Raw genomic sequence first — 16,738 nt, 5'->3', positions numbered from 1 at the left:
CAGCAGCTCTTCCGCTGCACCACCATGCCACCCCGTACCCTGTCTTTAGTCTCCACTTGCAAGCGGACAGAGCAAAGCACTGTTAGAAACAGAGGGACAAAGATGCCTGTTGTCGTGCGAGATGCAAATTAATTTGAAATCATTAGAATCTTTAAGCAAATAAATGGAAAGGCTTTTAGAAGGTTGGAAGGTGTTTGTAAGACCACTGTGTTAATTTAATTTTTATTGGCCTGAAAGTGTGGCTTACTTAGAATGAAGACAGTGCCTCTCTGTATCTAATAAGCTGCCATATGGCAATGGGGTGATCGCTGCGTTTCATTATAAGATAATGTGTCACTAGTTTGAGTGTAACCGGTAGGGTGGAGTTAAGCCTCACTTAATTACTTGTACCATTACCCTATTATGGTTTTCAAAGCTACATTCCAGTTTGTTTTAAAGTATTTCAAAGTTCAGTGTGTACCACTCATTGCTGGGTGGGACCTTTACCAACATAGGGCGGCACGGTAGCGCAGCGGTAGAGTTGCTGCTTTACAGCGAATGCAGCGCCGGAGACTCAGGTTCGATCCTGACTACGGGTGCTGCACTGTAAGGAGTTTGTACGTTCTCCCCGTGACCTGCGTGGGTTTACTCCGAGATCTTCGGTTTCCTCCCACACTCCAAAGACGTACAGGTATGTAGGTTAATTGGCTGGGTAAATGTTTAAAAAAATTGTCCCTAGTGGGTGTAGGATAGTGTTAATGTACGGGGATCACTGGGCGGCACTGACTTGGAGGGCCGAAAAGGCCTGTTTCCAGCTGTATATATATGATATGATATGATATGATATAGCTTTGTGATAACTGCTGCACGTGAGACCACACTTCTACTTTCTGAAGGCAAGTGAATCTGCAGTTATTGGTAAAGTGTAGTTTAAACATTGATGACTTCTCATATCAAAAATTAACACTGGAAAACTCAAATAAAGTTCGGAAGTGGCACGGTGGTGCAGCGGTAAAGCTGCTGCCTCACACGCCAGAGACCCCGGTTCAATCCTCACTACGGGTGCTGTCTGTACGGAGTTTGTACGTTCTCCCCGTGACCGCGTGGGTTTTCTCTGGGTGCTCCGGTTTCCTCCTGCACACCAAAGACGCACAGGTTTGTTGGTTAAATGGCTTTGGTAAAATTGTGAATTGTCCCTAATGTGTAGGATAGTGATAATGTACGGGGTGATCGCTGGTCGGCGTGGATTCGGTGGGCCGAAGGGCCTGTTTCCGCATTGTAACCCGAAACTAAACTAAACTAAACTGAACTTGAGATGCCATTTCTAATTATAGTCACATAAATCAGAATAACATGTGGTTGCAACACAAGGAGGGTGGATATGATAAACTACAAATTCATAAAGTGGGCTTGAGGTGGATTAGTACGTTCTCTCTGCGACCCTGTGGGTTTTCTCCAGATGCTCCGGTTTCCTCCCATACTCCAAAGATGTGTGGGTTTGTAGGTTAATTTGCTTCTGTAAAATTGTAAATCGTCGCTAGTGTGTAGAATAATGCTAGTTCTGGTTGGCGTGGACTCAGTGGGCCGAAGGGCCTATTTTGGTGCTGTATCTATAATGTCTGAAGTCTAATGTAAAGAAACCGGGGCACCTGGAGGAAACCCACGCGGTCACGGGGGAAAGTGCACTCTGCACACACAGGTCAGGATGGAATCCGGGTCTCTAGCACAGTAAGGCAGCGGCACTACCAGCTGCATCATTGTGCCGTCTTTAAAGAGACATTACCAAGCTCAGTCTGAACTCACCTATCTGCATGTGAGAACTACAGAATGCATCTCCCCTATCAGAACCGCTAACAACACTTTCTCCATGTCCCAAGGGCACACGCCTCTGACCTAGTGCTTGGTATTCCACAGAGAAATTGAAAATCATTCTGCAGAGGCCAAGTTACAAGCACACTGGGCATTGTGTGACAACTGCAAATACCATTCTGCACTTCAAAGGGAAAGACAGGATTCCATTCAATTAGCTGCCCTTTCAGTTAATTAGTGACAGCCTGTTAAAAATAAAAGTTAATTGCTGGACTTGTTTTTGATCTCTTTAAAGAGGGAGGGCAGAGAGGTAGGAAAGCTCCAGTGAGAGAACATACAAAAATAATGGTTCTTTTATAATAAGTCATAAACTCATGTGATAAGAGCAGAATTAGGCCATTCGGCCTGTCAAGTCTACTCCACCATTTAATCATGGCTGATCTATCTTTCCCTCCTAACCCCATTCTCCTGCCTTCTCCCCAGAATCCCTGACACCGAATTTACAGAATTTGCATGTTAACTCTGTGAAGAAAAGAAAGACACAGAGTGCTGGAGTAACTCAGCGGGTCAGGCAGCATCTCTGGAGAACATGGATAGGTGACGTTTCACAAAGTGCTGGAGTAACTCAGCGGGTCAGGCAGCATCTGTGGAGAACCTGGATAGGTGACGTTTCACAGAGTGCTGGGGTAACTCAGCGGGTCAGGCAGCATCTCTGGAGAACATGGTTCGGGTTGGGAACCTTCTTCAGACTGAGAGACAGGGGAAAGTGAAATGAGAGGTGGAGGATCATATCCATGTTCTCCAGAGATGCTGCCTGACTCGCTGAGTTACTCCAGCACTCTGTGAAACGTCAACCTATCCATGTTCTCCACAGATGCTGCCTGACCCGCTGAGTTACTCCAGCACTTTGTGTCGTTTTTTTGTAAACCAGAAACTGTAGTTCCTTGCGTCTTTTAAAGCTGTGAAGCTGACCTCAAGATTGGCGATGCCGAGGCTCCGGGCTGGTTGTCCTGTTTAAATCTGTGGGCGGCTTTCAAAGACGCAACAGGCTGCGTGCAACACTGTGCCAATTGAAGTGTGAGGTTTCTTTAGCAGCCTTGATTTCTAACATGTACATTGGCTACCTGAGCTCATCGGTAAGAGATCACTCACATGATAAATAAGAGAAAAACCTACGGCCTCCACAGGCATTGAGAATCATTATAATTACTCTTGAGTTACCCTTTCCCTGTCAAACACAGTACGCAGTCTTGGCTCACTGGCATGACAGTGTAGATCAAACCCATAACATCACGGTTTAACGAAGACCCCCTTAATCCAGCAGCACCGAGCCATTCTCTATCTTACCCTATCCACCTGCTCTAACTCACATCTGTAAACCAACTTCAATTGACTGGGGCACGATCACTGAGGCAACAGATAGAGAACAACAAACACATTCTGCACAGACACCAAAGGATAGTAAGATAAAACAGCGACTCTGCAAATTTCTGCTTGTCAGATTAGTTTCTGTAAAAATCAAAGCCTCGCTTCCTGGCATTGTGTAGTCACAAGGAAGTGTGTGTGTGTGTGCTGGTTACACCACAAACTCATGCTGGAGTAGCTTAGCGGCTCAGGCAGCATCTCTGGAGAACATGGATAGGTGACGTTTCACGGAGTGCTGGAGTAACTCAGCGGGTCAGGCAGCATCTCTGGAGAACATGGATAGGTGACGTTTCATTGTTTGCTGTACTTACTTATCCAAGGACCAATCTCAACCTGGTCACTCCCTCTCCTCCCATCTCCCATCAGGTGAGAGATACAGAAGTGTGAAAACGCACACCTCCAGATTCAGCAGTTTCTTCCCAGCTGTTATCAGGCAACTGAACCATCCTCTCACCAACTAGAGAGCAGTGCTGATCTCCGCTGTACCTCATTGAAGACCTTCAAACTATCCTTAATCAGAATATATTGGACTTTATCTTGCATTAAACATTATTTCCGTTATCCTGTATCTGTACACTGTGGGCAGCTTGATTGTAATCATGTATAGCCTTTTTGCTGACTGGATAGCAGGCAAGAACAAGCTTTTCACTGTACCTACCTAAACTAAACTAAACTAACCATTTTGCTACCGATATTGTTGATCTAATCCAACCTCTGATAATCCTTAGATAGATGACATTCCTGACCCGAAACGTCACCTATCCATGTTCTCCAGAGATGCTGCCTGACCCGCTGAGTTACTCCAGCACTCTGTGAAACATCACCTATCCATGTTCTCCAGAGACCCTGCCTGACCCACCGAGTTACTCCAGCACTCTGTGAAACATCACCTATCCATGTTCTCCAGAGACGCTGCCTGACCCACTGAGTTACTCCAGCACTCTGTGAAACATCACCTATCCATGTTCTCCAGAGATGCTGCCTGACCCGCTGAGTTATTCCAACACTCTGTGAAACGTCACCTATCCATGTTCTCCAGAGGTGCTGCCTGACCCACTGAGTTACTCCAGCACTCTGTGCCCTGTTTTACCCCTGCCATTGCAGTTGGTATTGTGGCGGGGTAGACAGGGGCTGTAGAATAGGCTTGAGATGGTGCTGTTACTTCCCCTCGTTTCCCTCCCCTTCCAGCATTGATTACTCAGACTTGCTTCCCATCCAATCTCTCTCTACCTATTGTGGTGGAATCCCAGCCAACGTTCTTCAAGGTGTGTAACTTTGAAGAGGTTCTCCTCCTCTCCTCGACAAGAGTTCCTCTCTCGCTGCTCCCCCTGTGTGAGTCATATCTCTCATTCATTGTTCTATATCTCTCTACATCATCATCTATATCTCCCGTTTTCCTTCCCCGCGACTTTCAGGCTGAAGCAAAGATACTAGAGGATCAAGATGGACCACTCCGTTGAAATCGCCTATACTGAAGTGTAGTACGCAAAGGAGCCATTTTAGTGGGCAAAACCCGCCGTTCGCTATGCCTCTCGCAGTGTAATCAGTGTTTTGGGGGAACAATGTGTGTGATGATACCATTAAAATGCAGAATATATCTCATCTATCAATTCACAGATTTTTCTTACTTTTCTTTTTCAATGTTTCTGCAAGTTTCTGCTACTAAAACGGCGCCATGATGTACTACGGTTTTTAGGGTTGAGAGGTATATCTTGTTTCTCTAGTATCTTTGGTCTGAAGAAGGGTCAGGACCCGAAACATCACCCATTCCTTCTGAAGGGTCTCGACCCAGAACATCACCCATTCCTTCTCTCCAGAGATACGCCTGTCCCGCTGAGTTACTCCAGCATTTTGTGTCAATTTTCTCGACACAACATATGTACATCAAAGCAAGGGTTAAACCACCAGAACTGGCACTTGACATTTCTTGGCTTGCTGGAGGGATGAGAGGAGAATTCTGTGAGTGAATGAATATTGATTCACTTGATAGCCCTTGGAGATCAGTAAATACTGACACAGAGATTTCTCCCATGACATTAAAATCCATAACGGGATTAGCGTACATTTTAAGTGTCACTTAATACACTGATAGCCAGAATGGACTTTTTTTCTATTTGTAGTTTCTTAAATCTATATTTCAGAAGGAATGGCAGGGCCCAAGGGTTTGCTGTAGAGCAGAGGGATCTGGGAGTACAGGTACATGGTTGCCTGAAAGAGATGACATAAGTGGATAAGGTGATAAACAAAGCGTTTGGTACAGGGTGGCACGGTGGCACAACGGTAGAGTTGCTGCCTTACAGCGCTTGTAGTGCCAGAGACCTGGGTTCGATCCTGGCTACGGGTTCTGTCTGTACGGAGTTTGTACGTTCTCCCCGTGACCAAGTGGGTCTTCTCTGAGATCTTCAGTTTCTTCCCACACTCCAAAGACGTATGGGTGAGTAGGTTAATTGGCTTGGTACAAGTGTAAATTGTCCCGAGTGTGTGTAGGATAGTGTTAATGTGCGGGGATTGCTGGTCGGTGCTGGCTCAATGGGCCGAAGGGCCTGTTTCCATGCTGTATCTCTAAACTAAACTAAAAAAAAAATCTAAACATTGTCCTTCATCAGTCAAGGTATTGAGTATAGAAAAGGGCACAAAGTGCTAGAGTAACTCAGTGGGTCAGGCAGCATCTCTGGAGAACATGGACAGGCAACGTTTTGGGGCATGACCCTAGAGTATAGAAGTTGGGATGTTGTGTTACAGTTGTACAAACCACATTTGGACTATTGTGTTGAGTTTTGATCGCCCTGCTGTAGGAAGGATGGCATTATGTGAGAAAGCGTGCAGAGAAGATTTACGAGGATGCTGCCAGAACTCCAAGGCCTGCGCTCTAGGGAGAGATTGGGCAGGCAAGGACTTTATACCCTGAGGGGTGATCTATGAAAACTATGAGGGGAATTGATAGCGTGAATACACAGAGTCTTTTACCTAGTGTAGGGGAATCAAAAACCAGAGGACATAGGTTTAAGGTGAGAAGAGAAAGATTTAATAGGAAGCAGAGGGGCAATTTTTTCGCATGGAGATTGGCAGGTATAGGGAACGAGCTACCAAATGAGATAGTTGCGGCAGATACTATAACATTTATACAACATTTGGACAGGTACATGGATAAGAAATGTTTAGTGGGATAAGGGCTAAACGCAGGCAAGTGAGACTAGCTTAGACAGAGCATCTTGGCTGGTGTGGATGAGGTGGGCCGAAGGGCCTGTTTCCATGCTGTGTGGTTCTACGAAGCTGTGTATCTCAGATTGCAGGATTGTAAATTCTTGAGCAAAATAATGAAGAGAATATAAAATTAGATGACAAGTGAAAGGAAACACATTGGATAACTTGAAAGCTCCTGACCCAGTAAATGGTACAACATGAGTGATGTGAGTTTCAATGAAGATCACAATCAACGATCTTTAGAGGTGTTTTCTCCCCTGTCTCCTCTCCTGTCAGTGCTGACTGATAGTGGAATATCATATCATATCATATATCATATCATATATATACAGCCGGAAACAGGCCTTTTCGGCCCTCCAAGTCCGTGCCGCCCAGCGATCCCCGCACATTAACACTATCCTACACCCACTAGGGACAATTTTTACATTTACCCAGCCAATTAACCTACATACCTGTACGTCTTTGGAGAAAAACTGCAGAGAGCAGAGACCTGTTAGCGATATATGCAAACTAATCAAGACCTGAATCAAAACGAAAACTCACATTGCCAGAGGAACTAAGCGGGCCAGGCAGCATCTGTGATGGAAAATAGACAGCTGACGTTTCACCCGACTCGAAACGTCATCTGTCCATTCTGTCCGCAGATGCTGCCTGACCTGCTGAGTTCCTCCAACACTTCGTGATCTGCTCAAGATTCTAGCATCTCCAGTTCCCTGTGTCCATGAGTTATTTTAAAATCCATCTCGTGCTCAGCTGAACGGCCAGGTTCTGAGAGGGAGCAAGTTGATTCAGCTGTGGAACCTGATCTCCCCTGTTGAGATGTATTTATTGGAGAGTGGGCAAAACACAAAGTGTTAGAGGAACTCAGTGGGTCAGGCAGCATCTGTGGAGGGAATAGATAACTGATGTTTCAGGTCAGAACCCAGACTGATTTTAGTAGGGGTTATAGTACTGATTGAAGATTGGGTGAGTGGTAGAGCTATTGCCTTACAGAGCCAGAGACCCAGGTTCGATCCTGACCATGGGTGCTTGTCTGTAAGGAGTTTGTACTTTCTCCCTGTGACCATGTGGGTTTTCTCCGAGATCTTCGGTTTCCTCCCACATTCCAAAGACGTACAGGTTTGTAGTTTAATTGGCTTGGTATAAATGTATAATGTAAAATTGTCCCTTGTGTGTGTAGGGTAGTGTTAATATGTGGGGATCGCTGGTCGGTGCTGACTTGGTGGGCCAAAGGGCCTGTTTCCGCACTGCATCTCCAAACTAAACTAAACTAAACTAAACTAAACTTCAGACCAGCAAATGTCATTAACAGGAGCCATGTGGTATAAAGAGGTTCTTAGGAAGAGTTCGTTTCCACAGGTACGACAAAGCTTCAACACAAAATTATGACAAGGGTCCAAACAACTTTATGTGTATTCTAATTAAAATTAAAAAAAATAATCATATTACTCATCATCTGTCCATTTATTTAGCAAGACTGGAGCAACTCACCGTGAACTGAAATGTACAAAGAATTTGTGAAGAAATGTGTTTTACAGGTGTTAGTTTGCTACCTCCCTGCAGATTCAGTACGTGTGAAAAGTGCCTCACACATTGCTGCAAAGTAATGCAAAAACTGAACCAATAATTAGTGTTGTAATTTGCAGAAAATTTTGATTCTTCCATTTGTTAAAAAGGACCTGAACAGAATTTAGTTTAAAATAAAACGTGTTATTTGAGCAGCACATGTGCGGGCGGCAGACGTGGAAGCAAACCAAGCAAAGCTGCAGCGTCACGTTTTACTTCTCTCTACGTTGGGGACTATCACTGACGTTCTTCAAATCTAATCAAGAGAGTTGGCTGAGTGACTGATGAGAGATCAGAATGAAAGAGTTGGACATTTCTGCTCCACAAGTTTCTCTGTTTAATTTCCTCGCACCAAGATGGTTAGATCTTTGATGAGAACTTTTAAATTCTTTGTCTCACCTGGCCGACACTTAGATAGACACAAAATGTTGGAGTGATTCACTCCAAAGTCGTACAGGCTTGTAGGTTCATTGGCTTGGTGCACGTGTAAAATTGTCCCTAGTATGTGTAGGATAGTGTTAATGTGCGGGGATCGCTGGGCGGCGCGGACCCGGTGGGCCGAAGAGACTGTTTCTGCGCTGTATCTCGAAACTAAAACTAAAACTTCAGTGGTACAGGCAATTTGGAGGAACAGAATCTCATATATCGCTGGGGCAGCTTACAACCCAGCAGTGTGATCATTGATTTCTCTCACTTCAAGCAACCTTTGCTTTTCCCTCTCTCTCCATCCCTCCCCCACACTAGTTCTCCGACTAGTTTCACTGTCCTCCTGATTAATTTTGCTGATGGTATACCTCTTTGTCACCTTCCCCCTCAGCTGACAATGATCGTCTGCTTTGATCTGACGTTTTCACACCTTTCCCTTCCATCTATATCTCTAGTCTCCCTCTTCCCTGACATCAGTCTGAAGAAGGGCCTCGACCTGAAACGTCACCCATTCCTTCTCTCCTTGGATGCTGCTGACCCGCTGAGTTACTCCAGCATTTGTTTCTTTCGCCGGTGTCAACCTGCATCTGCAATTCCTTCCTACACATTTGGCCTGCATTTAATTTGGCTGTGAGCTTGAAAGGATTTTTACCAATATTTTGATTTATTCCCCCATAATTAATAGTTTAGTTTAGTTTATTGTCACTTGTACTGAGGTACAGTGAAATGCTTTTGATGTGTGCTAAGCAGTCAATGGAAAGACTATACATGATTACAATCGAGCAGTTCACGGTGCACAGAAACATAATAAAGGGAGAGGTTTAAAAGAGTGGAGCGATGTTATGTGTGATTGCAGATCACCCAAAGATTCACCCAAAGAGTCGCCTGGGTTGGGCGTCAGTATTTTTAAGGCGAAGATTGACAATTACTTGTTAGGTACGGGTGTCAAGGGTTATGGGGAGAAGGCAGGAGAATGGGGATGAGAGGGAAAAACAGATCAGCCATGATTCAATGGCGGAGCGGACCAGACTCGATGGGCTGAATGGCCTAGTTTTGCTCCTGTGACTTATTAACTACTTTCCTCATTCAATCGACTTCTAGACATTAATGGACACAAAGTGCTGGAGTAACTCAGCAGGTTAGGCAGTATCAAAATGCTGGGGCAACTCAGTGGGTCAGGCAGCATCTCTGGAGAGAAGGAATGGGTGACGTTTGGCAGTCAGTCTGAAGTAGACTACATTCAACACATTCGTTTATTCTGGACGATCCCTTCATAGGAATTGGTCACCAGAGTTCTCTTTAGACTTTAGAGATTACAGCGCGGAAACAGGCCCTTCGGCCCACCGAGTCCATGCCGATCATCGATCACCCCGTACACTAGCATTATCCTACACACTAGGGGCAATGTACAATTTACAGAAGACAATTAACCTACAAACCTGCATGTCTTTGGAGTCTGGGAGGAAACCGGAGCACCCGGAGAAAGCTCACGTGGTGACAGGGAGAACGTACAAACTGCATACAGACAGAGCCCATAGTCAGGGTCGAACCTGGGTCTCTGGTGCTGTAAGGCAGCAACTCCACTGCTGCACCATATTCCTTGTTCATTACTTTCCGGCGTTCTCTCTGTGTTCACAGTCTTTTAGCGACTATACACAGGCTTTGTCTTTTTGCAATATTATTGGGTTTTTTAATGTGTACGTATATGTGTGTGTGTGTATATATATATGTATTATATATACACACACACAAACACACATATATATATATATGTATGTATGTATAGGAAGGAACTGCAAATGCTGGTTTAAACCATAGAAACAAAAAGCTGGAGTAACTCAGCGGGACAGGCAGCATCAGCGATGTTAGTCCAGCTTTTTGTGTCTACCTTTTGTATGTAGGTATATATGTGTACATATTTCGTGTCAATCTTGGGTTTACACCAGCACCTGCAGTTCCTCGCTACACTCTTGCCTGTCTCTTGACCTGGACCCCTGGGTGCAGTGGAGTCCCCCTCCCTAACCCTCCATAGGCACTGACTGACCTGGATTTGCTGCTGGAGGAGGTTGATTTTGTGCTGTTGCTGCAAAAGTTGCTGCTGTTGTCTTGCGATCTTGAAAAGAGGAAAAAACGGATTTTTAAAAAATAAAACAAAAAATTAACAAAATAAATCAAAACATAACTTTTTTTTGCCGTTTCAAATAGGCTGTCGACAAGGGAGAAACAAATTGTTTTTATTGCGCCCATCCATCTAACTACATTCCTGCTTCATCAAGCATGACAACCCAGTTTTAAGTGTCATTTAATTTTCATTTTCAAATATAATTACAAAGTGTTCACTGTAAGATATCACTCGTCTGCAAATGTGTCAAGATTAATTTAAGCTAGCTTATTCACAAGTGTCAACAGTTAATTACTGCGTCGTGTATGCATATCTAAATGACATCCTAACTTCTTATTTTGTACGTATTCTCCTACCTTATTTCCCATTATAAGAAGAGTGTATACGGTCGCTTGTGGGCAAATATTTGGACACGGGAAGCTTGGTGATCTGAGGCTGATTAAAACAAGCTCAACATATGAGCCTTATTATACACTGCTTTCCATTACAGAGTGGTGGCAATGTCAATATGATTTCTGTGATCAGCCCTGGCTCGAGAGGCAGCCATCACTCAGTGGTGACTGCAGCATGGGTGCAGTCATGTCATAGAGTGACGCAGCGTGGAAACAGGCCCTTCGGCCCAATTTGCCCATGCTGACCAACGTGTCCCAGCTACACTTGTCCCACCTGCCTGCGTTTGGTCCATATCCCTCGAAATATATCCTACCCATCTACCTGTCGAAATGCTTCTTAAATGTTGGGATAGTGCCTGCCTCAACTACCTCCTCCAACAGTTTGTTCTATTCACCCACCACACTCTGCGTGAAAAAGTTATCCCTCTGATTCCTATAAAATCATTCCCCTTTCACCTTAAATCTATGTCCTCTGCTTCTCGATTTCTCCACTCTGGGCAAGAAACTGTGCGTCCACATATTTTTAGGTCCTCTCATGATTTTATTCACCTCTATAAGATCACCCCTCATCCTCCTGCGCTCCAGGGAATAAGAGCCTCGGCCTACTCAACCGCTCCCTATAGCTCAGACCCTCGAGTCCTGGCAACATCCTTGTAAATCTTCTCTGCACCCTTTCCTGCTTAATTTCACCTACATCCATGAGCTTTCTTCAAAGGGATAGATTCACTGACATGAAGAGGGAATGATTTGGAACATAGAACAGTTTAGTTTAGTTTAGAGATGCAGCGTGGAAACAGGCCCTTCGACCACCGAGTTCCTGTCAACCAGCCATACCATCTCTAGGGACAATTTACAACCTGCAAACCTGCACATCTTGGAATGTGGGATTAATCTGGAGCACCTGGAGAAAACCCACATGGTCACATGGAGAACATACAAAGCCCATGTAGACAAACTCCGTGTCGTACCCGGGTCTCTGGCGCAGTCAGGCAGCAAAGCTGTTAGGGGCAGCACGGTGGCACAGCGGTAGAGTTGCTGCCTTACAGCGAATGCAGCGCCGGAGACCCGGGTTCGATCCCGACTACGGGTGCTGTCTGTATGGAGTTTGTACGTTCTCCCCGTGACCTGCGTGGGTTTTCTCCGAGATCTTCGGTTTCCTCCCACACTCCAAGGATGTACAGGTTTGTCGGTTAATTGGCTTGGTAAATGTAAAAATTGTCCCTCGTGGTATAGGATAGTGTTAATGTGTGGGGATCGCTGGTCGGCGCGGACCCGGTGGGCTGAAAGGGCCTGTTTCCGCGCTGTATCTCTAAACGAAACTAAACTAAACTCTATCGTTGCACCACTGTGCCGCCCTATTAAAATTGACTTCCTCAATGGCCAATGACCAGTGAAGGCCAACATACCATGGGGATTATTTACCACTCTATCTATGTGTTGTCACTTTCAGGGAGCTTGGATGGACTTTCATAGACTTGGATCCCAACAGAAGAACACAACATGTGTGGTGACTGTGCAGCAACTCCAAACTCCGAATCTGGGGCGTGAGATTAGGCTAAAGGAAAGGCTCCAAACAAACACGTTTAGCATCATTCCTTATTTTCCACTGCAATAGGGTTCAGGGACATTTGCTACAAGGAGAAGTTGGACATGCTCCTGTGCAGCATCGAAGGATAGAGGGAGGCCTGACAGAGGGACGTCATATTTTGAGAGACATAGATAAGGTAGACAGTCATAATGCTTCTCCTCGGATGCAAATATCAAATACTAGGGGTCAGAGCTTTAAAGTGAGGGGGGCAACATTTAAAGGAGATGTGGGGGGTAGGTTTTTAACATTGAGAGTGGTGGATGCCTGGAATGTGTTGGAGGCAGATACGTTAGTCGGGTTTATGAGGCTTTTAGACTGTCACGTGGATATGCAGGGAATGGAGAGACATGGATTATGTGCAGGCAGAGGAGGCTCGTTTCTGGCATCATGGTCAGCAGGGACATTGTGGGCCACAGTTCTTGTGCATGGTCGGTGTGGACATTGTGGGCCACAGTTCTTGTGCATGGTCGGTGTGGACATTGTGGGCCACAGTTCTTGTGCATGGTCGGTGTGGACATTGTGGGCCACAGTTCTTGTGCATGATCGGCGTGGACATTGTGGGCCACAGTTCTTGTGCATGGTCGGTGTGGACATTGTGGGCCACAGTTCTTGTGCATGGTCGGTGTGGACATTGTGGGCCACAGTTCTTGTGCATGGTCAGCAGGGACATTGTGGGCCACAGTTCTTGTGCATGGTCGGCGTGGACATTGTGGGCCACAGTTCTTGTGCATGGTCAGCAGGGACATTGTGGGCCACAGTTCTTGTGCTCTGCTGGTCGAGGCTGTGCTGGAGTATGGGGGCAGGCTGATGCGAGGTGAGGTCGGGTCACAGCCTCCACTCACCTGCTCCTGCTGCTGGCGGGCAAGCTCCATTTGCTGCCGTTGTTTCTCGATCTGCGACGCCGCTAACTTCTTCTGCTCATCGTGTGCGGCCAGGAGCTGCTCCCGGAGGCTGATTAACTGGTTGATCATGGCGGACAGCTGGCACTCCTTCTCCGCAAGGCTCTCCGGTGTACCTGCGCACAGGGGCAACACACGGGTGCCGGTTAGTGCAAGGAGGCACAGAGACACACAGCAACACGGTCACACTGTCACAGAGTCACAGACACACAGAGACACGGACACACAGAGACACAGAGTCACAGAGACATGGAGTCACAAAATCACAGAGACACAGAGACTTGGCCCTTTATGACTCCTCAGAAATCTTCTCTGGACCCTTTCCAGGAGTTTGACTTTGAGTTTAGTTTATTGTCACGTATACCGAGGTACAGTGAAAACCTTTTGTTGCATGCTAACCAGTTAGTGGAAAGACAATACATGATTACAATCCAGCCGTCCGTAGTGTACAGAAACAGAATAACGGCAATAATGTTTAGTGCAAGATAAAGTCCAGTAAAGTCCAATCAAAGATAGTGCAATGGTCTCCAATGAGGTAGATAGTAGCTCAGGACCGCTCTCTAGTTGTTGGTGGGATGGTTTAGTTGCCTGATAACAGCTGGGAAGAAACTGCCCCTCAATCTGGAGGTGTGCGTTTTCACACTTCTGTACCTTTTGCCCGATGGGAGAGGGGAGAAGAGGGAGTGGACCTTGATTATGCTGCTGGCCTTGTTGAGGCAGCGTGGTGTAGATGGAGTCAATGGAAGGGAGGTCGGTTCGTATCGACGATAGACACAACATGCCGGAGTAACTCAGCGAGTCAGACAGCATCTCTGGGGAAAAGGAATAGGAGACTTTTCGGGGTTGAGACCCTTCTTCAGACTGAGAGATTAAACCAGCATCTGCCGTTCCTTCCTAAACAGGTTGGTTTGTGTGGTGGTCTGGGCTGTGAAAGATGGGCGGGTGACAATGCGAGAGCCTCATCTTCCGGCACCATTTGTTGGGAAATGCGTCCTATCTCGTCTCTGGTTTGGCTCCAGTAAAACCGAGCTCAGTACATCTCCTGTTGCCCAAGACCCTGGACCAGAGGGGATGTGGTGGTATGTCAGTAACTCTTCCTTGGCTCGTACAAGCCTGCCTAAGGCTGCCTTCAGGCAAATGTTCCAGGTAATAAAAAAAAGTGATAACAAGCAGCCAGTATACATACGCCTCCCTTTGCAACTTTTAAAAGCCGTAGACTGGGATGGACAAATTCAATCTCCTGAGGGAGGGAGAGCTGTTAAATAATGGAAGTGCAGCTGCTAGCAAAGGCCAGCTGTTTACACCTACACACACACACAGTCCCGTGTGAGAGATGTGAACTCAGCCACAATAAACAAGCTAAGCCTTTTACTTCCCCTTCTGAACTAACTAAACTGCAGATTGTACTTCAGTTTAGGTTTATTATTGTCATCTGTACTGAGGTACAGTAAAATGTAATGGCTCAATGGCAGCACAAGCGGCAGAGTTGTTGCCTCACAATGCCAGTCACCCGGGTTCGAGCCTGACCTCGGGTGCTGCCTGTGTGGAGTTTACACGTTCTACCTGTGACCGTGTGGGTTTTCTCCAGGTTCTCCAGTTTCCTCCCACATTCCAAAGACGTGTAGGTTGGAGGTTAATTGGCTTCTGTAAATTGTCTGTAAATTGTCCCTAGTGTGGAGGATAGAACAAGTGTATGGGGTGGTAGTTGGTCGGCACGGACTCAGTGGCCAAAGGGCCTGTTTCCACACTGTATCTCTAAAGTCTACTTTGTTTTGCATGCTATCAAAATCAAATCAGATAATAATATACCTAGATATTAATCAGATAATACTATTATCAGATCCCCCCCGATGCAGGAGCTTGATCGCCTCGACACCGAGGGCCTGACCGCCGGCTACGGGAGCCAAGATCGTACCGTCAACGGAAGGCTCGAGGCCCCGACCGTGGGAGATCAAAGAAGGGAAGAAATTGAACTTTTTTTCGCCTTCCATCACAGTGAGGAATGTGGAGGAGTCACTGTGGTGGATGTTCATGTTGACATGTATTTTGTGTGTCCTGTTGCTTTCTATTGGTATGACTGTATGGCAAATGAAATTCCTCGTATGTTGCAAAACATACTTGGCTAATAAAGTCAGAGTCTGAAGAAGGGTCTTGACCTGAAACGTCACCCATTCCTTCTCTCCTGAGATGCTGCCTGACCCGCTGAGTTACTCCAGCATTTTGTGATACCTAAGTATGAGCATGAGTATTATTATGTTTGCCAGAATGACGCCTGGATTAGGGGGTATTAGCTAGAGGGAGAGGTTGGATAAACTTGGATTGCTTTCACCAGAACTCCAGAGATTGAGGGGAGACCTGATAGAAGTACATAATATCATGAGAGACATCGATAGGGTAGGCAGTCAGGATCCTTATCCCAGGATGGATATATTAATTACTAGAGGACACATTTCTAAGGTGAGAGGCGCAAAGTTTAAAGGAGATATGTGGGACAAGTTGGGTGGGTGCACTGCCAGGAGTGGTGGTGGAGGCAGATATGATGGTGGGGTTTAAGAGACTTTTGGATAGGCACATGGATATGCGGAGAATGGATCAACATGGATTACATACAGGTAGATAAGAGCTGGTCTTGGCATCAATCTACCTCCAAACCTGAGCCAAAGTTCGGTCATGGATCAATGGGCAACACGGTGGCGCAGCGGTAGAGTTGCTGCCTTACAGCGAATGCAGCGCCAGAGACCCGGGTTTGATCCTGACTACGGGCGCTGTCTGTATGGAGTTTGTACGTTCTCCCCGTGACCTGCCTGGGTTTTCTCGGAGATCTTCAGTTTCCTCCCACACTCAAAAGACATACAGGTTTGTAGGTTAATTGGCTTGTTAAATGTAAAAATTGTCCCTAGTGGGTATAGGATAGTGTTAATGAGTGGGGATCGCTGGTCGGCGCGGACCCGGTGGGCCAAAGGGTCTGTTTCTGCACTGATCTCTAAACTAAACTAAACTAAAATGTTCAGCACAGACATTGTGGGCCAAAGGGTTTGTTAATATGCTGTTCCATGTTCTATAAAAACAATGAAGCCAATCTCAAATATAAAGATGAAACGATGATACTTTCCTCTGGCTTCACAATGTGTACCTCTTCCCTCCTTATCTCACTCCTTTTATCTTTTTAACTCTGACCTTTGTCCAACCATCTACCGATCAAAAACCTCTCTCTCCTACATCCACCTATCACTCGCCAGGCTTTGACCTGCCCCTCCTCTCTTCCAGCTTTCTCTCGTCACACCCCGCACCACAACCAGTCTAAAGGAGGGTCCCGACCCCAAACGTC

The 16,738-nt window shown here is 46.0% G+C and overlaps 1 protein-coding gene across 10 annotated transcripts in view; it reads right to left on the bottom strand.

Annotated features, from left to right (window-relative positions):
* The window catches only part of sox6 (SRY-box transcription factor 6), a 642,359-nt gene that overhangs the window by 167,478 nt on the left and 458,143 nt on the right, over positions 1-16,738 (bottom strand). For all 10 annotated transcript variants that reach the window (XM_078414965.1, XM_078414966.1, XM_078414964.1 and 7 more), the window contains 2 exons: positions 13,354-13,526; positions 10,454-10,522 (listed from right to left, as the gene is read on the bottom strand). In XM_078414965.1, the coding sequence (XP_078271091.1) occupies positions 10,454-10,522; positions 13,354-13,526 (242 nt within the window). The remainder of the gene's footprint in view (positions 1-10,453; positions 10,523-13,353; positions 13,527-16,738) is intronic.

The sequence above is a fragment of the Rhinoraja longicauda genome, chromosome 18 (genome assembly GCF_053455715.1).
Source record: "Rhinoraja longicauda isolate Sanriku21f chromosome 18, sRhiLon1.1, whole genome shotgun sequence".
In the NCBI taxonomy this organism is placed as follows: domain Eukaryota; kingdom Metazoa; phylum Chordata; class Chondrichthyes; order Rajiformes; family Arhynchobatidae; genus Rhinoraja; species Rhinoraja longicauda.
The sequence above is the reverse complement of the archived record's forward strand: the minus strand, read 5'-3'. Positions and strand labels throughout refer to the sequence as shown.